Source organism: Lagopus leucura, unplaced genomic scaffold (genome assembly GCF_019238085.1).
Source record: "Lagopus leucura isolate 7727_CA_CO unplaced genomic scaffold, USGS_WTPT01 Super-Scaffold_100015, whole genome shotgun sequence".
In the NCBI taxonomy this organism is placed as follows: Eukaryota; Metazoa; Chordata; class Aves; order Galliformes; family Phasianidae; genus Lagopus; species Lagopus leucura.
In genome coordinates, this window is record NW_024962269.1 from 3148678 (window position 1) to 3171113 (window position 22436).

The 22436-nt window shown below is 37.8% G+C and overlaps 2 protein-coding genes across 6 annotated transcripts in view; one reads left to right on the forward strand and one right to left on the reverse strand.

The window, feature by feature from the left end:
• The window catches only part of APBA2 (amyloid beta precursor protein binding family A member 2), a 90026-nt gene that overhangs the window by 30325 nt on the left and 37265 nt on the right, over positions 1 to 22436 (forward strand). For 3 of the 4 annotated variants that reach the window (XM_042875932.1, XM_042875934.1, XM_042875935.1), the window contains one exon: positions 20286 to 21292. In XM_042875932.1, the coding sequence (XP_042731866.1) occupies positions 20324 to 21292 (969 nt within the window). In that variant the 5' untranslated portion in view covers positions 20286 to 20323. Of the gene's footprint in view, positions 1 to 13438; positions 13481 to 20285; positions 21293 to 22436 lie in introns of all 4 variants that reach the window. The other variant, XM_042875933.1, reaches the window with a different exon arrangement.
• The window catches only part of FAM189A1 (family with sequence similarity 189 member A1), a 168265-nt gene that overhangs the window by 4788 nt on the left and 141041 nt on the right, over positions 1 to 22436 (reverse strand). The gene's annotated exons all lie outside the window — the stretch shown is intronic.

Here is a 22436-nt window from a genome sequence, read left to right on the forward strand (position 1 = left end):
TTGTAGCTAGAGTTGTAACAGCTTGGGCCCCAAAGCCCCAGACACAGCACTGCCATCTAAGAGTGAGATTAGTCAACGATTTGATGATGTTTATTTTTAGTCTTACAAATGCACAGTGTGTCGTAGCTTTACCCCACTGAACAGCTCACAGGTAGATTTTTCTAAAGATATGACAGTACATAAATGATAATTTTGGACAATTTACAGTGATTTTTCCTCTGGGAGTTGAATTTGTGAGCTTTGGAAACGTAAGCCTGAGGGCAAAAATAGAATAATACTTTGGCATAGTCTTAGATCACCTGACACACTGCAAAATTCATCTTCTAGGCCTCCTATCATTATTTCAACAGCATGTTCCTTAATGGTGACATTCTTGTCTATGCTGCATGGGTGGGTTTTCCCATCAGTAGCTGTCGCTATCCTTTGATCCTTTTTCATTTTCCATTTGCTCTACCAGTTCCTCCTCCCTTTCTCATTTTCCATTTTTCTCTCATTTATCAAAGTGCCACATCTTGTGGACATCCCTGGCCACTTATCTAATCATAACAGAAAGTCCTCTAAAAGAAGTTTCAGTTTAGATGCTTTCTTATGAGCCTTCAGATGTTGCCATTGTTTCATGCATTTGTAGAGGCAAGCAGTTCAGAAAGTGTCATGTTTTCTGAAGTGAGCTCAGCAGATTAAAGTGTAGTGTATTTTATTATTTATTATTTAAACTCAACCTGCTTCAAATTACCTGCTTAGTTTTCATCTATGATTTGTACCCACTTCAAAAATTATTTTGTAAAATAAGTGAAGATTCACCTTAGTAGATTTATTATTAAAATTTACATACTTTTATTGAAATTAACAAATGTGGAAAACCATACTTAGCAAAGCTATAACGATTTTGAAGGATTTGAGTCTTGTTTAGACAGAGATACCTCAATGCATTCTCTTGATTCACTGCCTGCCTGCCTGCAGTACCTCTCCTAAAATACATGTCCTGTTGCTTTAATCTAAAACATAATCACTATGTGATGGAAGTAGTTAGAGATAGTCTTTTCTTAACAGATGGAAGAGAGAGTGATATTCTGCTTAATAGTTGATGCTTTATGAAATATGCTAGTTAAGAAAAGCAACGGTATCCCAACTGTGGTGGCTGCTTGGGGATGCCAAACTGATGTGTATTCCATCTTTGTGATGAAATGTTGTAATAATGACAAAAAATTCTGCATACTGTAATAATGTACCCTGAAACAACAACAAAAAAAAGCAACATGAATGCTTTGGTCTGTAACTATGAAATTCTTACTGTATTCAGTTTAAAATGAGATTGGTCACATGGAGACTGATCACAAATGGTGTCCCTCAGGGGTCTGTTGTGAAAATGGTGCGCGTCAACATCTTTGTCAATGACACAGACAGTGGGATTGAGCTTGCTGACGACACTAAGCTGAGTGGTGCAACTGACACAATAGAAAGGAGGGATGCCATCCAGAGGGACATGGACAGGCTTGAAAAGTGGGCCCACGTGAACAGAGTGAGGTTCAAAAAGGACAAGTGCAAGGTGTTGTGCTTGGGTGTGGCAATCTCAGATATATGTGCAGACTGAGAGAAGAACTCACTGAGAGAAGTCCTGCAGAGAAGGACTTGGGGGTCCTGATGAACAAAAAGCTGGCCGTGAGCCAACAGAGTGCGTTTGCAGCCTGGAAGGCCAACAGTATCCTGGGCCACATCTAAAGGTAGGTGGCCAGTAGAGCAAGGGAGGTGATTGTCCACCTCTGCTTTGCCCTTGTGCAGCCGCAACTGGAGTTCTGTGTCCAGGTGCAGGGCTCCCAGAACAAGAAGGATGGGGAGCAGTTGCGGTGGGGCCAGAGGAGAGAAAAAGATTTTCAGCTGAAGAATGTAATGGAAGTCTGGCATAGAGAAAAACTTTTCTTAGTCATCTAGGATAGAATTGTTATTCAGTAAATTGTTTTAACTCCTCTTCCTGAACTCTTATCAGTACTTTGCTCTTATTTTCCTATCTGGGTCTCCCAGAATTGGCAGTAGGTTAAATATGAATTTGGAACCTCCTAGGAAAGGTCATGATATTTACCTGTTGTCCCCCTGCTGAAGAACTGAATTTGTACAGAATTTTCAATTAATTATGAGATTTGAAAAGTGTTTTCAAAGATGTCAGTTTCTCTAGTTATTTTTTTTCCAGATGAGGGAAACTTCCTGAGAGTTCATTCTTTTATGATAGCACTGCATCCTCTTGTATGGTACAGAATATAGTACAGAAAAAAATTGTAGCTCCTAGAAATGAAACAGCTGCTTTTGAGGACATTATTCCAATCTCAGTTACTAATTCCCACACTTCAATTGCTGCAGTATTTGTTGAAATGTAACACTTGTTTTTTTTTCCCATTCTTTTTATTCAAAAGGGTTTGTTTTTCTCCCTTTGAATACATACCTGGCTATATCATTTCATTTTTGAATATGTAATAATTTAATGTAGGAATTCATGGTCTATATTTAAGCATTATAATATTTAATGTATGCTGTTAATGTGATGCGTATGGACTTTCTCTAGTTAGCTCTCCTGGGAAAGATTATTTTAGAATGCAGTTGCCACTGATGGCTACTATTAATCCAAGCAGTGAACTAATATGCATTTCACACAGCAGAACCCTTTATCAGACACAGCACAGGCATGGAAAGAGATAAGAGTAGCAGCAGGTCTCCAGGCAGTGGGAAAGGGTGCAGATGGCAAAGGCTGAAGGACGGTTTTCAGAGGCACAAATGACAGCTGACACCTGATTTCATTCAAGTATTTGAAGTATACTGCATCTTCTCTAAACCTCAGACATGCTTCCTGTCTATATTACACATAACAAAAATAACCAAACCAAAACAAAAACACAAAAAAACAACCAAAAAAAAAACAAAACAGATTTTTTTCAATGACTCGATTTGCTTGGAGTCAGCTCAAAGAACATTGTTAATAAAGACCCTCTGGTGAAGTTTTGTGTCTTTCACATTTTTATCCTAATCTGACTGCCTGTATTTCTTAAAATTCTCTCCTGGAAATCAAAAATAAGTCAAACATAGTGACAACAGCTCTTTCTTCTGGTGACATCTTCTTCCCCATACAGTTCATGTGCAGCAGAAAGGAGACACTGCTGCTTGTCTGCCTGTGGATCCCACGGCTTCTGGGAACACTGAGTTTGGCACTGGAGCTGCTTTGCCAGTTGCCTTGAACAACACCACTAACTGGCTCAGCTTTCAAAGCTGTTTTCAGTCTCTACTGATTTATTTGCAGAATAATTCAACGCACATCCTCTAAGTGCTCTGAATAAATTGTCTCTGGATATAGACTGAGTCAATTGCAACCTCATGTTCTAAAATTATTATTTTGTTTCAGAATATAAAATACTACAATACTCTAAATAATACATATGTATTCCAGCACTTTAAATAAATAAATAAATAAATAAATAAATAAATAAATAAATAAATGTCTGTTTCATGTCTTGCAAATACTTGCATTTGACTGAAGTCAGACTAAATGTTTTCTCCAATAAAAAAGAAGAAAATAGACAGAATAGACAGAATAGACAAGTTTTAAGAAAAGTGCATAGCAAAACAGGAGTTTCTGTTAGTTGTTAGATTATAGAGGTTTTTCTTTCATGATCTGGAATTAGGAGTTTTAATACAGTTGTTTTGGGTAGCTGAGGACAACTGAAGTCTCTGCTGTTACCGGGAAGCAGGAATTTATTACTTTCTCAATAATAGGAAGCAGTTGCAGCTACTAGCATAATATAGAGAGTCACTGATATGAAAAGCTCATTGCAGAGATGAGAAGAATGGCAAAGGCCTAGGCACAAGAAAGCTTTGAATGTATCCTCATTATCTTGGTAAACAGTCTTTCACAAGCTCATCAGAGAAGCATATCTTCCTATGATGTCAGTATCTTTCCACTAGAACTGTAATGATAGAGGTGGAATACTTCGAGACAAATCCCCCAAACAAGCAGAGCTTTAATTACATTCCAATTGGTGCACACCACTCAAATAGTTGTATGCTATTTCATCATCTCTGCTTTGGCTCCATTGCAGTTTTTACCCTTCAGTCTCAAATTGCAGCAATTATATTTTTGCATAAACCAAACCGTAAAGTTTCCTCTAAGTTAGTGTTACATCGTCTGTTGGTAGTTATCTAGAAGAGAAATGCAGGTAATACCATGCCTCCCTTCAGAAGAGCAAGACTTCTTTGAATGTATCCTAAGGCAAATCCTAAACCTCAGTGCTCAGCATGAGGCAATGGAGTACTCCCAGCTACTGAGCCATCTCACTAGCTGTGTGTGCTTGTGGGAGCACGGTGAAAATTAGATGCCTGCCTTGTCTTCTGTTCTGTGACAGAAAGCTGCAGCCAACAGTCACCACAGTTGTTCCTTCGAACAGTTAACGCACGTGTGAATTATGAAATGCACATTCTGTACTTGAGAGATGCAATTCAGCAGTACGTATAACAGGTCTTTGTTTTTGCTGATCATTTAAGAAGGAAACAAAGAAACGTGCATTGTTTCTGAGGCTTTGAGAACTAAAAGTGAAGGAGTAAAGGGAATACAGCTAGACTTTCTTTTATGAAGAAAAAGACCGTTGGGGAGTGAGGAGACAATTAAATCAGACTTCTCCCTTTTGAAAACATCGTTAGTCTTGGACAGAATTCCCCATTGCTACCCTTCACATTCCTTTTTTTTCTGCTGCAGTTGCAGTACAAAATATCTTCCAGCACATGCTTAGGATCTACATCAAGGAGAACAGAAAAATTCAACCAGAAATAGCCAACCCAATCAAAGTTTTACAGACTAAAGAAACACTGGCAGCATAATTTATTTTAATGGGTGTATTAAGCTTTCACCATCTGTTCTACCCCTAATTATAAATGCCAAAAGAACATATTTCACAGTTACATCAGTAAGAAGATATTATTCATGCACTTATATGTTACTTCTACGCTAACGCTTCTACAGTGTTCTCATACTGCCTACGCAATTCAGAGCGAGCTGCTGGCATCTGAAATTGAACTTCTTGGTAGAAGGCATTTTTCAGAAACAATGTTTCAGTGGGAAGGGATTTAATGTAAGATGTATTTTTAAAGAAAAAGAAGTGGGAGAGTGAAAACCTTTTGTTTAGTCTCTGGGAGGCTTATTTTTATTCCTTATCAATCCCAAACATAAATGTGTACTTATAAAAGTTTCTCTCATATTTCATATGGTTGTCAGAATTAAAACTGAGCAAAATTACTGGGATGCTCAATGTTTTAAAGGGAATATTTTAAGAACTGATTACTTGTTTCGGTCACAGAGTGAACAAAATCTATGAGTAATTTCATAGCTTCTGAAAGAAAATATATTTTCTGTTAGAGCACAGAAGCATCTACTGGATATTTTCGCTTCTGTTCCCTAATCCTGTAGTGAATGTGTTGTGTACTTATTTAAAATTTTATTACTTCTGAGGAAATGCTGAGATAAATACAAGTAAAAAATTACTTTGAAATCATTTTGGGTGAAATATTCAAATGCTTTGCTAAATAAAACTGACCATATATGGGCCTCTAATTTGCAGTGGAGGAATCAAGTTGGTGATGGATTAATCTCTAGACCTTAAGCTGTTTCTTCTCATGCAGACCTCTTTCTCTGCTTTCATGGATTTCATTCCACAAGTCTGTTCTGATGTACCCAGTGAGGCATATATACAGTGCCTATTGCAACAGCTGCTTTAAGCAGTGTTATAATGCAACCTTTCTTGCACCCTTCAGGGCAGAAGTAGGTAGACAGGCTATCTCCACTGGGGAAGGTGAAGGGGAGCATCTATTCCACAATAAAAACAGCGTAATTTATAATGCTCACATGATCAAGTCAAAGACCATCTGAAAACAACAACAAAACCCCTTCAAGTAAGGCTTATTAATGATTACATGAGGGAAGCAAATGATTTAGAAAACCACTGATGCTAGCCTAGAATTTCATCCCATAGATTCATTGAATGTATCATGTAAGAGGAAAGCCTGAGCAGTTCTCCCTATCCAAGACATCCCTGCTGGTGGGCTGGGCTGACTGGAGGTGTGTTCAGCACACAAGATGAAGTGTTAGCACTATGCTAATCAGTACAGTATTACATACGATGCGACATTCAGTGCTGCAGATTGTGCCAGTCCTGCACTTAAGAAAAATAGAACAGATAAATAAATCTTCCCAGTTAGTCTCGATAGAGCATTTGCTTTTCTTTAACAGCTTAGCTCCTGATATTCACTTGACCTTGAAAGCGTTAGTCATGGCAACTGCATGATGGGAAAGAATTCTTGTAAGAAAAAGAAGCATGTTAACACTTGTGTTAAAGAAGTAGATCTAGCCTCAGGATGGCCCGAGAATCTCAAGAAATCCTTAGTAATATAACACAGAGAAAAGGAAAATTAACTAGGGAAAATATAATTGCTATTACATGGCTTGCAATGAAATCTTAGAAGGAAGGATCTGAACTTTTCTTCTTGAATACCATTCACGTTCCCAAAAAGGATGGAAGGAATCACCCTTCTCAACAGCCTTATTCCTCTTTAACGAATCAACCAGATACAAGCACTTTTTATATTCTAACAGCTAGAGACTGACCCTGTGCTAGCAGCTATAAAACAATGTTCTATAACAGCATAAAGTCTATATGAAAAACTAATAAAAATATGTAGATTGTAATGTGCTGCTAAGAGACAGGAGAAATGAAAGGCGTTGCCAGCAGCCTACTAGGATTTTTTTTTAAATGGAAGGAGGAAAATGATGCCAGGATAGGGGATTCACAGAATAAAATAGAAAGTGAACATAAATCATTTGTCATTCTAAGCTGGGGAAAAATTATTTCACACTCACAAAGACGTATAAATAAAAGGCACCAAACACCTACGAAAATATCAGCTTGACAGAAAATGTCAGGAAATTTCCTTTAAAAAAATTTTCCTTTATTTTGATATAAAATAAACTTTAAATTCTTGCATTTCTGAAAATGGTTAGAATGTAGTTCTACGTGCATGACATCATAACCTGGTTGAAGTTCAGGACTTTAATCCTTGACTTCTGCTTTCTACATTTTTTTTTAATTGTAGGAAGCTAGTCTTTGAGCTTGTTGAATGTACTTTTACTCTTTTAGCTGAAGCCTAAACTGTTGTACAGTTGAAACCTTGTAGTATATACCTTTTGACAATGAAAATTTTCCCATTTGTAAAAACAAAAAAACATTTATTTTTCGATTTCATGGATGCATATATGAGGGGTACTCCATAAGTAGCCTCTGGTTTTCCTATATTGGCCCACAACATCAGAGTTGGATGTTGGTGGCATGGCAGCAGCCACCAATATTCCATTTCATTGTTTTGCCATGTGATGGATGGCAGCAGAGGGGCAGTCTGACACAATGGTATCTGACATGGAAGTGCAAATGAAGCAAAGGGGTGCAATTCTCTGAAAAAAAAAAAGGCATCTGTTGGCACAGATTGATACTAACTGAATGTTTCTGGAAGCCAAACAGCAGATGTGAGCACAGTGAGGCAGTAGGTGGTGTGTTTCAGAAGTGGTGACAGGAATGTGAAAGACAAGCTATGTTCTGGACAGCTATGCACAGCTGTCATACCACAAAATGAAGAGCATCACAATCAGCTCATCTGCACGAATCAGTGGATTATGAGCAGAAAACTGTACAGAGCTGAATGTCAGCTTTAATGCATTGGAAACAATGGTGAAAACTGACTAAGCTAAAAGCTCAAACTTCCAGAGTCAGGCCATAGATGAAGGTAATCTCTTTCTTCTGACACAGCAGTAACACCAGGCTCCATGCCAGCCTGAAGACTGTGGAGCACATTGTCAATCTTAGCTGGACTGTCCCATACACACCCACTGTATGGTCTGGATTTAGCACCTTCTGAATTCCATCTGTTTGAGCTGATGAAAGATGGACTGAATGGGCAACATTTTGCTAGCAGCAGCACCATCACGGCAGCTGCAAAACAGTGGGTCGCCTCCACTGGTGGAGATTTTTATAAGCACAACATGCAGGTTCTTGTTCATTGCTGGAGAAAATGCATAGGTGTGACTACGTTGAAAATGTGTTTTCCATCCTACCTGTACCTAGATTAAAAAAAAAAGTTCATAGTCTTACACTGTTTTTGATCATCTTCATTTCACAGGAAGAACAATTACCATAGTTTTTCCTTTGAGTGGTAAGGTAAAAATTAAATTTCTTGTTTCAAACGGATGCATGTAAAAGAAGATTGGTAGACAAGAAAATGGAACGCAAGATTTAAAAATCAAGTTTCATGCACAGTCTGGGTTTAGGTGTAGAAACTGTGCAGTTACACATGGAAACGTTCTTGAGTTTTTGAGGTGAAATAAGGATAAAGAGAGAAACAAGGCATGAAAGGTCTTGTATTTTCTTTACTTCAGAAAAATACATAAGAAACCTTATGTATTTATGCTGCCAAGTACACAATTGCACAGATGAAACCTGTAATATGTAAACTTTGTATCTGGAGAAAGTACATGTTTAAGTACAATCAACTCCAGTACAAGTATGAAGCAAAATATCTTCTAAGATTGGACAATACTTGGAGTGTCTTTCTCTCCTTAATTCCCTTGAAGATGCTACACAATATTCTTTTCTGTACAAACTCTTTTTTCTGGTGACTGTTTTAATTCAAGTACGCTGTCATCAGTGTGCTACATTATCAGCTCAATTTGTTAGTCTGATAATATGAAATTGACTGTTGTTCAAACATGACCTAATTTACCTTGTGTGCTTTTGTTTCCTGTCTAAATTCATGTTGAAATTGTCTGACACACATTCTTAGCAAAGATAAGCTGGATATTTTTAGGAGAAAGCTTGTTTATGCTTTTGTTATCCTGAAATAAGTAGTTGTGGCAGTTTGCTGTGTGTTTTTATATGGATTCTCTGAAGTCAATGATACTATGTTCTTAAATATCCCCTAAAGAAACAGCTGAAATTTTCAAGCAGAAAGCAATCTGGAAATGTTTACTGCTCTTTTGGTTGTCCAAGACAGCCCATTATTAACAGCATCTCTACAGTCATTTTAAGCCTTGCTTCTGTTTTCAGCATTGATTACTGCAGCATGTCCTCAGCTTTGCTGTATCAGCATGAAAAAAAATCTCTTGATGTGAAAGAAAGAAGTGAAAGGCTTTTATTGTGTGCTTAGCACCATGTGCGAGTATAAACTCTTAAAGTTATACCACGGCAGTAGGTAAATACTTAAATCTTTTCTCCTCAAATGAACATTTCCTCAGTAGAACCATATGACATTTACAGATGATTGCAATAAATGGAAAAAAGGAACAGCTTTAAACTTTTTGTGTAAAGATTCTCATCTAACAAGTTCTTGATTTTCAGCATCCATTTCTCTGTAGTTGGTATTAACTGGCTTCATAGCTGCAAGCTCACGAGCTAAGGGAAAGCAAGGCCTCTCTCTCCTGCCTCCTGCCATAGGAATATACTTGTCCAGTTGTCTTCTTGCACGTTATTTTCAAACAGCCCTTACAAATAATGCGAATTTTTAAAAAGGAAAATGAGAGGATACTCTGAAGTAATTTTGACCTCTGCAAGACCAAGGATGACAAGTAAAGCCAGTTAAAAACGGCCAGGAAGAACATTAGAACCAAACATTAATTTGTAAAGTGCCTCCTGTCCTAATTGTTAGTGTTGGCTCAGCAATAAAACTCAATTAAAATCCTTACTAGCTATAAGTAATAGCAAAGCTTGTAAAAATTTTATTTTACAGCTATTTTGCATGAGCTTAAAAAAAAAAGGCTAATAAAATGTCTTTCATATGGAAATGTTTGAAGTAATTAAAGGAAATAAGAGAAAAGCTTTTTTAGATTTTTTTAATTAACACCGAAGGACAATTCTATTTGTATTTGATTTGTAGGTGACATTCAAATTAAAAGCATTTTTAGTTGCATGTTTGCATCAGTAGAATAAATTGTTAATGACATCCTAACTAAATACTAAAACTGAGTTAATATAGAGACAGACACAGTACATTATCTCCCACTTTGACGATATTGGAAATGCTTTTGAAAATGCTCATCAACATTCAAGGAGAGTCTGGGAGCAAAATAATCTGGATTCCTTTTAAACGTGTATACCTTGCAGAGCATAAGTCCTCTCTATCAGTTGATGTTTTCATGTCTTAGACATACATTTTTTAAAGCACTGATTACTTCATTATCTAGTTTTACACTATTTAAACATTAAGTTAATAATAGTGTTAATCATCAGTTGGAGACTAACAGCTGTATCAGTTAGGATCCAAATCAGCAGTAAGTGATCCCATCCTTGTAGCCATTACAAGAAGCCAAAGCCACAAATCCTGTAGGCTCTGCATCACTCAACAGTCAGGGAGAAGACTCTGAATTCCCTTCCACTTGTGACTGGAATTATTATATTTATGTGTTAAGGAATTTGATAGCCAGCTGCTGCTGCCTATTTATAAAGTTTAACTTGCTCTCTTGGCCAATCTCTCTCTCCAAGTTTTGATTAAATGAACTGTTATTAACAAAACCTGTTTACTTGGGGTATTGAGCATTTTAATGTAGTTTCTTACTGTGCTTTGTAAGGTAGATGAGAAATTCAACTTTCTCATTCAGAATGAAAGTGGTGAAAGGACGTAGGAATTCCACCAGAATATGATGGATCTTACTTATTTGCACTATGTTGGATGATCGGCTTCTTAGATGGATTGTTTATGACATCTGATTCTTGGAAGTATTCTGGATTGTTCTTTGAATTCAGGTACAGAATGGACAAATTAAGACACTATATGTGGTCAGCTAATCTGTTCAGTATTCATGCACATTAATTTCTGCCATTTTCTGATTCTGTAGTACAGATAACCAAACTAAGGAGGTGCAGAATTGGTTTAGCAGAGCTTGCACACCTTGTGCTGTGGGTGTTTTATTTCTTCTTGTTTTAGTTTTGGCTTTTTTAGATGCATGTGTGAATTTCATTCGCCTGTACGTGGTCTGAGAGTACTTTCACGTATTTCATTTAACCGGTGAAATTATCATTATTTTTTCAGCAGCATCTCAGTGAGCGTTTGTGGCTGAGCAGCACTGACATTCTGAGCAACATTACCAGAGACAGCAGCTAGAGAAAAAATAGGATATTTGGGTATGTTTGGAAAATACCTGGAAATTACTAAAAAGAAGCTAAGTAGATAATTAAAGATACTGAAGTCAGCTTCAATTAACATAGGCAATTCTTACTTCCCTCTGCCAAGTCTGTCTTTTCAACCACAGCACCTCTTTTCCACTGGTATTCTCTTCTCAGTGACCGTATGAAAGGCCAAGAAGAAATTGCATGTGCTTTGGAAACAATGACATCAAATTCAGAGCTGCAAGGAAACTACGCACTGTAGAAAAAATATGCTAATCACTTTTTGCTACAGTACTCTTCAAGGCTCATAGTTGTAATAACTGCAGACAAATCTAATATTTTAAACTGAAATCTATCTGAACATGATGAAACATAAATGCAGCTGTTTTGCGGAAACTAACTTGTAACATTTCTTCCAGGTATCCCCACCTCTCATCAACAAACAGCACACCCTGAACACATTTGCTGCTTTCCCATCTAAGATAAATGAAGTAGTAAACATTCTCTAAGCGAGTTAGGAGCAAGTTTTATCCATAGGTACAACATTCTTTATATTGATAGATGCACTACAGATGATTGGCTTTGATCCCTACATTAAGTACACAGACACATGATATTCAAGATGTTCAACAACTGTGATTTACTTTGAGCCAATAACTTTCAGTAACCCTGCATTACCAAATGCTAAATCATTGGCTTGAGGCCTGTTTGAAATGTTGCCAGCTTAGTTCTATGAGAAGAACAAGAAGACGGTCCTTATTTTGGGGAACTGTTATTTTGAAACAAAACCATACCTAGCATTTCAGACAACTGCTCAAGGAATAAGATACCAAAGTACAGAAGAGAGACATGTGATAGTGTGCAGAAATCTAAAATCTGTGAAATTTAAAACCATCTGGTCCCCAGCACAGGTATCAGGCCAGTAGTCTTAAGCAAGAAAGATCCAGTACAGCATTAATAGCCCCAGAGTTCCAGTATTTTTCAGATGGAACCACTCGTGTGTCTCAGCAGTGGATTTGGTAAAGATGGGAATGGAATGAAGGAAGGAAGAAGTTTCAAAATACGCCAGTAAAAGAAACTATAGGAACTACAGCCATCTCACGTTTAATTTTTATCTTTATGGTGGGGAACAAACATGAATGCTCCCCTTTTCAAAGTCATAAATTGAGAGAAAAAAGCGTGAACAGCAGAAAGAATTTGCACTGGGATGGCTTAGATTCACATCATGTACTGATAGAATGAAAATATCCTAATTTAAGGCTCTTGACATCCAGAACACAGATCTAGTGCAAGGCCTAAATAAAAGAAACATTTTTAGACAGCAATCTTCTGCTATAAAGATAAGTGATTTAGGTGTAAGATGGCTGTTATCTGGCCATTAGTGACCATACAGTTCTTGACTTTTCTCAGAAACCACCTTCAAAGGTTTCTAAGTGCTCGTAGTGCTCTAAGTACTCTGGTGAGAATAATGCAGACATAAAGTTGGGTACCAGTAAGCTAGCAAAAGGGTAGGGCTATAAAATACTTGAAAAGTTCATTTCTTTCATTTGTTTTTAAATAAAGAATTAAGCTTAATATTTATTCAGGTTCTTGAGTCAATCATAGTTTATAGGTACGTTTTACTTGTAACTGTGGCTACAGATGAAGGACTTCTCCCTGAGAAGCATTCTATTTTTCCTTAGTACAGTGTTTCTTGGAGAGAAGACACACTGAACAAACTGTTTATGAAGGATACATGAAATCCTGAATCAGTATAGAGATCTCATCTGTCTTGTACTTTATTGAGCAATAATAATGGGCTGCTGGAGCTGACATTACATTTTGTAGTGCCTTAATGCTTGGTAGTCAAATTCCACAGTACTCTGCAATTGAAATGCTATACTGTATTCAGTCTGTTTCTCATAAGGTATTTGTATGTTGTAGAAAACTTACTATTTTTACCTGCTTTGAAAAGATTAAATGTTTGAACTTCAGAAAGCTTGCTTTCAGCAGCTCAGCTGTAAACACATTACATCTCTCTTCAGAGATGAAAGAATTCTGGGGAGCACTTCCTTACTCAAAAGTGCCTCAGGTTAAACATTTTGTATTCAATTACTAGTTTTCCCCAAACAATTTGACCTCCTGCTACATGAAGTGAATTTGTGCAGTGACTTCGGTACTTCCTAATGACAACATTTTTGTTCAGCATTTTTTGAATTTTAATAAATATTTTGAGTGATAGTTAACTATGCTCTCTGGATAAAGTCCTTTCATCCCACTTGCAGATCTCTGCAGCGCATTCTGTGTCATCAGATCTAAATGACTGTGTAAGTACTCTGCTATGCAAGGGACAAAACAGACCTTCGGATAGGCAACACAATGCATGCAGGTGTTCCTCTAGATACACCAAAGTCCAGTGTTACGTGCTGCTCCTTAGGCCTGCTTGAAAGTGCTCGTATAGAATCTAGCATGAGGTTACACATGTCATGTCACTGCTCATCTTTAATGCTAGTACCCAATTATAGCTTAAAGCACATCACTATGGTTGCTACTTCACTTTCAGTAACTATGTGCAAACCTGTTAGACTATAACAGTATTATTCAGAGCATCTAAATAGTTTCACACTCAAAATCCATATTTAAGGAAGCTGTTACTTTCATAAGATGCATGCAATTTTTCTGCTGACAACTGATGGAAAAGCTGATATTGTATAGGTTACAAGCCATCTTGAGCATCTACTAAAAAATGACTGTCAGGTATTTATCTTCTAGCCAGTTTTACAAACTGAAGACTATTTACTGATACACAATGCATGCCTTAGACAGAGGGAAGATCGTTCTAATTTTGCTTTTTAAATGAGATGATCATCTGCTATGGAGCAGTGTGCCTGAAACACAGCTGCAGGCTGCAGATATTTTCTCAAAGCTTGCAAATGTTAAATCCCATGACATAATTCACTGTTAATAAAACCCTTGATTATCTTCATGATTTACTATTATTATTAAATCTGTATTCTGTAAAATGTCTCATAATTTAACCTTGCAACTTGCTGATTCTGCTTAACAGAGACAAGATATTTTATCTTGAAAAGAATTAATACAATAGTCTACTTTTGTATCATTTCAATAGTTGTTTTGTGGGGTTTTTTTTGTTTGTTTGGTTTTTTTTTTTGTTTACTAAATCTGCCAGCAGCTCAAGTATTCCTGGGTTTGAAAGAGACAATACTGTGCTAACAGGAGAAAAATGCAATCTAATCCTCTTACGCTAATGGCATAGGGAGGGTGCTAATGGCTTTCAGCAAGATTTTAGAGATTTCATTGCTGGGAGAATTCCATAGAATTTCTAGATCTTAAAAGCCTGTTCTGCGTTCCACTGCAAATAGTACTCAGCAGTATCTGTTATTGCCTATTTTCACCTGGAAAACTGTTGGAATTTCATAAACCCTTTAAAGTATGTTGTGCATTTTGACTTTTTTATTATTTCAGACTTAAGCACACAAGCGTGGTGAATGGTGATGTCATGTCTTTTTATATTTTTTGGACCATGGTTAACAATTCATTTTTGAATGGCCAATGCTACATGCCTCCAGCTAACCAGCTGCAAGAATAGCTACTAGCAATACCTGAATTTTATGTCTTAGTAGATACTGCTTAAGGGGAAATGTATCAATTGTTAAAGGCTGGAGAACTTCTTTGAGTTTTGATGTTTTAAAGTGATGCTGTCCACCCTTTCCTCTAGTTCCCTAATAAATGTTCATTAATTGCAGATTGACATTAATTCTACCAGCATTTTGTATGTGCCACTTATTTTGGGCCACACTAACTAGAAGAGGTCAAGTATGTAAGAACTGAAATATCTTAGATGGCAAAAGTGTTTAAGATTTGTGTGACTTGGGTTAGCTCTTCCGTTCCCTTTGAGAGCTGGGAAGAAAATTCTGTTGGAACATAACAGAAATATGAAGGAATCATAGAATCATCATCTTGTGGCTTACCTAAGTACTTGTGCTTCTATGATTACAATATGTAGAAAACTTTCTTAGACTGGCCAGCATACAACATAAGAGGCAAAGTGCTGTGGACAAAACCACACGAGCTGCTGGCTTAGGCTCATGTGGGTGATTGGAGTTCTATCCACCAATGCTAAGCCTAAGTCTGATTTTCAGTCTCAATTTTCACAGTAGAACAAACAAACAAAAACAGGTCTAAACTGCTAGAAATTCATATTTTATGCACTCAGGCACTTCCTTGCTTGAAACCATCCTTTATGGTATATTTTCAAATATGCAAGTGAAGCCATTTTATTGGTTTAAAAGTAACAGCCCAACTTCAAATGAAACCTCAAGTCACTGGGTCTGGAGCTGAGGGCTACAACATGTCCAGATTTCTTGGGTGTGTTTGGTGGCAGGCTTTGTTCCTCCAAGAACTTTCCTTGAAGGCAGGGGGCATTGGCCATCTCTTAGAATTACAGGTACCCAGTTACAACAGCACCTCTGAATCAAATCCCATAAAAACAGGCATTAGGATATGCTAGACCTGCTGAGCATGTATGAAGCAAAAGGCATGTGTACACTTGATATTTATGTGTATTTACTTCAAACGCATATCTAGATCCTTATTATAAAAAACAGTAGTTCTATTTACCCTAACAAATAATTGAAGCTTCTGTCCCAGATCTTTTCCATCCTGGAAATAATGGGTTGCAATATGGTTGTGTATTTATTTTTCTTGTTGTTATTCAAAAGCTTTAGAGAAAAGTCTGAACATTTTTTTTAACAGACCCAACTAATACTTACTGTCAGGCTGCAGCAGCCTTACTCAGAGACAGTAAGAGAATTTTCACACTTGTGAATTTTCATAAAATGGAGGTGCCATTCATGATGAAGAATGGCACAACTGATCCCTAATTTAGTTTTGCCTTGATAGTTCTGACTACAGGATACATTCGTATTGCTTCCAAACACACTAGACAAGGAGCGTACGTGGAAGAAGATCAGAGATACTCAGCTGTATGTCCCCCTACATTTCTTTCATTGGAGACATTGTGCCCTCTCTGAAATCAGTGCCTACAGGCTTAATCACCTGTGCATTACACAGGTGAATCAGTGTTCCTTTGGAAACAAGGATCCTCTTTGCACCTGCTTTTAGAAGAGTCAGCAGGTCAGCCTGCACTCCAGTTATATAGCTCTGCATGATTTCTCACTGTCTGTAGTATCAGATCTACTGAAAAGGGAACATGTAGCTAATGTAGTTTGGCCTTGGGGAATCAAACGACTGCAGAATCCAACAAAGTCATGGCAGGCTCATGTTCTGTTATCTGCTCATTAAAAATTCTATTTCCCCAGTCTAGAATCAGTCACAATTCATCTTGGCTGACTTAGCTGATGGGATTCTATTAAGTCTTCTGTAATGAAAGCCAACTGAGAAATACTATTAGTCTGATATTAAAATTGTTTTGAAGAAATTAAAGTTAGATTTTCTCCTGCTTTAACTTATCTGCTTATTAAAAAAAAAAAGTATATTAGTGTAAAGTCCTGGAATCACAACTTTTCTAGTACAGTTTTGTTGAAAAATTCTATCATCCAAGTTACAATTGAACTGAATAATTTGCTAAATACAGCTCTTATGAACCTGTGAAATCACATGTGGTTATGTATGTGAAAGGGTCAGTTTCTTGGCAGTATTTTTAAATGATTATTGCATAGGACTAATATCTGGAATAGCTTAAGTCTACTGAGCTTTGAAAACACTGCTCAGCAGAAGAGAAAGATGCCAGCAGACCACGTGTTGTAACATAGTCTGATGGCAAAGTGCATGGCAATGCTTACGTTCCACTTGCACCTGAAGGCAACCATGGTAAAAGGCAGATAAATTAGTATTTTTAGAAACAATTCAAAACCTAGATTGCAGTGGGTATGTGGAGAGAATACGAGTTATTGAATTACCTGAAGGAACCATAACTTGCCTGGGAATTTTGTAAAAAAAAAAAAACAAAAAACAAAAAAACACCACCACAAAACAACACAAAACAACAACCAGAGGAAGGCCACACATTTGAAGTGTGAGTGAAAGGAGACAGAAATAGATGGAGAAAGTAGCCCAAGAAACAGCAAGCACAGGAAGAAGGCCTGATATGAAGTAAGGGTATCAGTGAGGCCAGCAAAACTCAGCATTCACTTATGGGTTGTAAAACGCAGGCTGGAAAGATCATGTAGCTGTAGAGAAGCACACAATGGTACAGCACATTTACAGCTGGAGGAGGCTAACAAACCCCAAACTGTTGAGAGAAAAACTGCCAGACAGCTTGTTCTTCTTAGGGCACTGTTCAACTCCTGAATCCATTACACATGTAAAGCAGCTCTTTAAACACAGCCAGGAGTGTCCTATTGGGTATTTTACTTTATTGCTGTGCTTACAGTTGTGCACTGTTTCCCATTCCTAATGGGAATTTAATTGGTCTGTCTCCATAGGAGCAGTAGTGAAGGTATCTTCCTACACAGGTGAAAAGATGTGCAAGTGCTAGCAGTTCATAACCCTCTCTCTACAGCTGTCTGGGATTAGGTGCAAGGAATCCAGGAGAATACTAATGTCTGTACTGAGCCTTGATTAGAATGCAGTCCAGTTATAAGCAGTAGCCCTGCTGCAGGAGTGTACGTAGGGGAGCCGCTCACGTTTAGAAATGCAGCATGTGCTTTCTGGAGGTTAATTCCCTTTTCTGCTCAATACTTTGAGGCAGGGAAAGAGCCCTGTGTGACTGGGTCCTTAACCACTGATCTTGACAACGCTAATGAAGCTTTAGTGGTGTACCACACAACACAAATTTGTCTAATCAAAGTAAAAATGACTGAATTCTGAGGAGAGTGGAGAACTCAGCACTGACATCTATGCTCTCAGAGACACTTGTTTTTTCGGAAGTTGAAAACTCCACTTTGAATGACACAGAGATTTAAGTTAACTCTTCCATCAAAGAGGGAACTGAGACAGTAGGAAGGAGCGCTACACCAAGCAGAGCAAGTGACCTGCTGGCAGAACTGAACACGTGGAGCTCCTCAGCTGTAAGAGCAAGTCTTTTCTCAAAAAGCAATCTTCATATCCACTTGGGTTTCAAAACTGCATTTACTAATTCAAATGCATCAGTACAGTAGTGGAAGCCACATTTACTGTAGTTGAAAATAGTATAATCAGCACACATTCAGTCTGCAATTCAGAAGCTGAGAAAAAGAAATTCTGCTTTATTTATTTTCCTCCATGTAATCAGTATTTAGATTCTTGTCATGTAGTGCCTGGCTATGAAGTTGGCAAAGGAAAGGAAGGCAACCAGAAGTGTAACTGCTGCACATGGCTTGCTCCTGAGTCCAATTGAGTTTCAATTCCATTAAGGTCAGCCTCACCTCTTATTGAAAGAGATCAAATTTTCTTTTTTTTTTAACCTGTTGTGAGAAGGTGCCTCAGTTTTTCCATACTTGCATAGAGCAGTCTTCAGTCATGTTCCTTGACAGAATTCTTATTTAATGGGAAATTGTTATAGGAAATGAGTTTTGCCATGTCTTCCTACTATTGCATTTCTAGATGCTTCAAAGGAATTCCTTTCTCTATTTCTTGTCATCATCAGTGCCCTAAAGTCTTCCCAGCATGCCACTATTTGAAGTTCTTCTATCACACTCTCTCTGCTAGTTCCTCTGTTGCACTTTCATACACCACTGCTGGAGGAGAGCTCCAGCTGCTGTTTATTAGTGCTGCCCAGCAGCCAAACATCTTACAGTCCTCAGAGCCCCTAACCTGGCCATTCCCCACAGCTGTTGTAGCTGCCATTATCAGCCACTGCTCCCTTCCAAGCCCCCATGCTCTGTCTAGCCTTTGGGCTCCATTTGTGAACAGCTTCCTGTGGTGTGCATTGACGTACAGCATCTTAGTGGGCAGGTAAGTAACATTTATGAACATCCTGCTGCTGTAATTTGCATTGGGTTATCACTGAAATTATACCAATTAAGGATTGGTATATTCCAGGACCAATGCCAAGTGAAAATTTTTAGATGTAGGCAAAAAAAAAAAATCCATTACATTGTACAGAAAGGATTCTCATCTCTGTATTCTGCAGGAACATGCAAGCAGAGAGTTTCAGATTCTCTCTGTGATGGTGTTGCAGTTTTCTGCTTCTATATCTTCAGTTGACACTAACTACATCTGTGCAGGGTCTGTTGCAGTACAGTCCTCCCCAAGTATTATTTAATATGGAGAATATTTCCAGTGACTAATAGAGACTGAGGCTACTGCAAGTAAGAACAGTTCTTCCCATAAGAAATACTGAGTAACACTGTTCTTGACTGGCCATAGCTATCCTTCAGTAAAGACAAATGAGGTCTCTTACAGCCTTCTTGCACTGTCATTCAAAAATACCTATTCCATAGCTCTTGATCTTGCTTTAAATAAGTTTGTATCACGTGCCTACCCATTCCTAATTGTTTAGCTGGTAGAGGTAATAAGGTTTTATTGTGAATACGTCTTTTTTCTTGGAATGTAGGTTAAATTGTTTGAAAGCCAATATTTGATTTAACAATAGGAGATGCTTAATGGCATCCAGCTAGTAAGAGCTAATAAACCAGTGAGCCATTTATTTTTTAATAGCATAATAGCAATATATTATACTTAAGTGCCCTATGTGACAGCTAAATTGATAGACATTCCTTTCCTTTAGTTTTCATAAGAGCGGGTCAAACCTTAACTGTATTTTTTCCAGTACATGTTAAAGTCATATTTAAGCTGAAAATTGAAAATAACTACAGCTTACTGTATTGCAATCAAAGCATGACCTCTTAGTGGCAAGAAAAAGCCACAGTTCTTCAGCTTCCAGATGAATTTTTCTATCAAATTCACAAAAAAAGATGCTACATTAGAACATGCTTTGTGTAAGTGTAGGACCTTCTCTTTCTGTTCCTTTCAGTATGCAAGTCATTACACTTAATATCACAGTTCTGCAGCACAAGCATTTTAGAATTTAGGTGTCTGTGAATCCAGTTTAAATGCTTATAAACGCATCCTTTCTGCCACTTTAATCCATCACTTGCTGTTTCTTATTAGCATCACTGATCTCTGATGATGACCTTTCCTGAATGTATTTTTCCATCTTCCCTACAGTAATTGCTTAGAAATGATTGTCGTATAAAGAGTTGGCTATGGCAAACAGGAAGCGTCAGAGCACTACAGCCAGCATGCTGGATCACAGAGCAAGAGCTTGCCCAACTTCATCTCACAACAGGGAGCCTGAAAATGAGGAAAGTGATCTTCCTATTGAAGATTACCCAGCAAAGGAGGCAGAACTAGCAGCCATCAGACAAGGCAGTCCTACACCCTTGGAACATGAGTGCAACGATCACAGCGGAGATGGTGACTCCAGCTCTGACTATGTGAATAACACCTCTGAGGAGGAGGACTATGATGAAGGCTTGCCAGAAGAGGAGGAAGGGATCACATACTACATTAGATACTGTCCAGAGGATGACAGTTACCTGGAAGGAATGGACTGCAATGGAGAAGAATATGCTGCCAATGAGGAACACCATGTTGAAACAGATGAATGTCAGGAAGCTGTAGAAGAGTGGTCTGAAGGTAAAATTCAGCACCAGGATGAAAATGAGGTGATAGACAGGCAAGAGTGGCAGGAAGGTCAAGATAACGGCATTCAGGTTTTAGAGGATGAAGCATCATCTTTGGAGATTCAAGACCAAGATGAGAATATACAATATTGTCAAAGTGAAGGTGGCTACCCGGACTATTACCCAGCAGAGGCTAATGGAAACTCACAGGGGATATCGCCATACCATTCTAGAAAAGAGGATGCAGAGCTGGAAGAGCAGGAAGAGGACATTGACCAGATTGTAGCAGAAATCAAAATGAGTATGAGCATGAGCAGCATAAACAGTACAACAGAGATGAGTCCAGAGCACACTGGGACTGAAAGCATGGCACATGACTATAAAGAGACTTGTTCAAAGGGAGAAGCTGTTCACAGTGCTAACAGGCACGAAGGGAGGCCAAAATCACTGAATATCCCATCTGCTTCTAAGCACGGTGGAGATGTGCCTAGAGGTTTTAAAGCAAAATCAAGAACTCCAGAGGACAGGCAGAAGTGGCCACAAGAGCAGGTACGAGGTTCTCTTTTTATCCAGATTGTCAGAGGCATTAACACAGTTGTTATGCTTATTACTTATTCCAAACAGAACTGGAGAGCAATAGTTTTGCTTTTACTCTATATTGCATTCAAACTACATAACTACATTGCATGCTTAGGAAAGTGTGCTTAATATAGTCAATTTAGACCCATCTAGGAAAGTTGTTCTTACACAAATCAGAGAACTAAGCGAAACAAGGTATTCTAGATGCATGGGGCAAAACAGTTTTGTAATTCTGTAATTTCCCCTTCCTCCCCTCCATAGAGACACAGTTAATACAACCTTACAACTGAAGGTCAACACTGAAATAGTTGAGGGGTTTTCCCCTCCATTAAGGTCTCCTCTTTCACCACCTTCGTAGCCAATTAGCTTTAATTTGCTTTGCTTTCAATAGAGCATAAACCAACACTAGATGCTGCATATGTGAAAACCAACAGCAAGAAATGTCTGCATATTGCTGTGTTTGTGTATTACCTGGTACTACCTTGATCTGGACAAGAAACTTCACTTATACAAAAAAAATGGTATTCATCAGTTTTACCACAATGATGTTGATGCCGATTTACACGATGCATGGTCTTCTGCATTACAAGAAAGTCCCAAAAAAAAGAATCTGAGAACAAAGCTCAAATTTCAGCTCCAGAGGAACAGAGCTGTGAGGTTTTCTTCAATGTTTTTTTGAATTTCAAAATGACATAAGACTCCTCTCAGGTTAGATGCTTTGAAGCTTTGACTGTTCATCTCTCACCACCTGCAAGCAAAACCTAATTATTCTGAAACTGTATGCAGCTGAATATTATTTTCTTTAACAAACAGATCTGCTTGAAACAAGTAAAATAAAGAGTATTTAGATGGCAGCCTAGGAAAGATAATTAGGTTATTTTGTATATTATCTTTTAATTAAAACACTTTAAGCTTCAGAGGTATAAATTTCCTGTTTCAGTTTCACAGAAGCTATCGCTATAGGAAATCATAATACTGTAATGCCCCGTGTCTAATGAAGTAATTTATCCTAGACTATTCCATAAAAAAAAAAAAGACATCAAAATACATCAATTCCTCTAAAAAAACACAACAAAAAGAAATCAAATGTCTAAGTACAAGTAGATGAAACAGG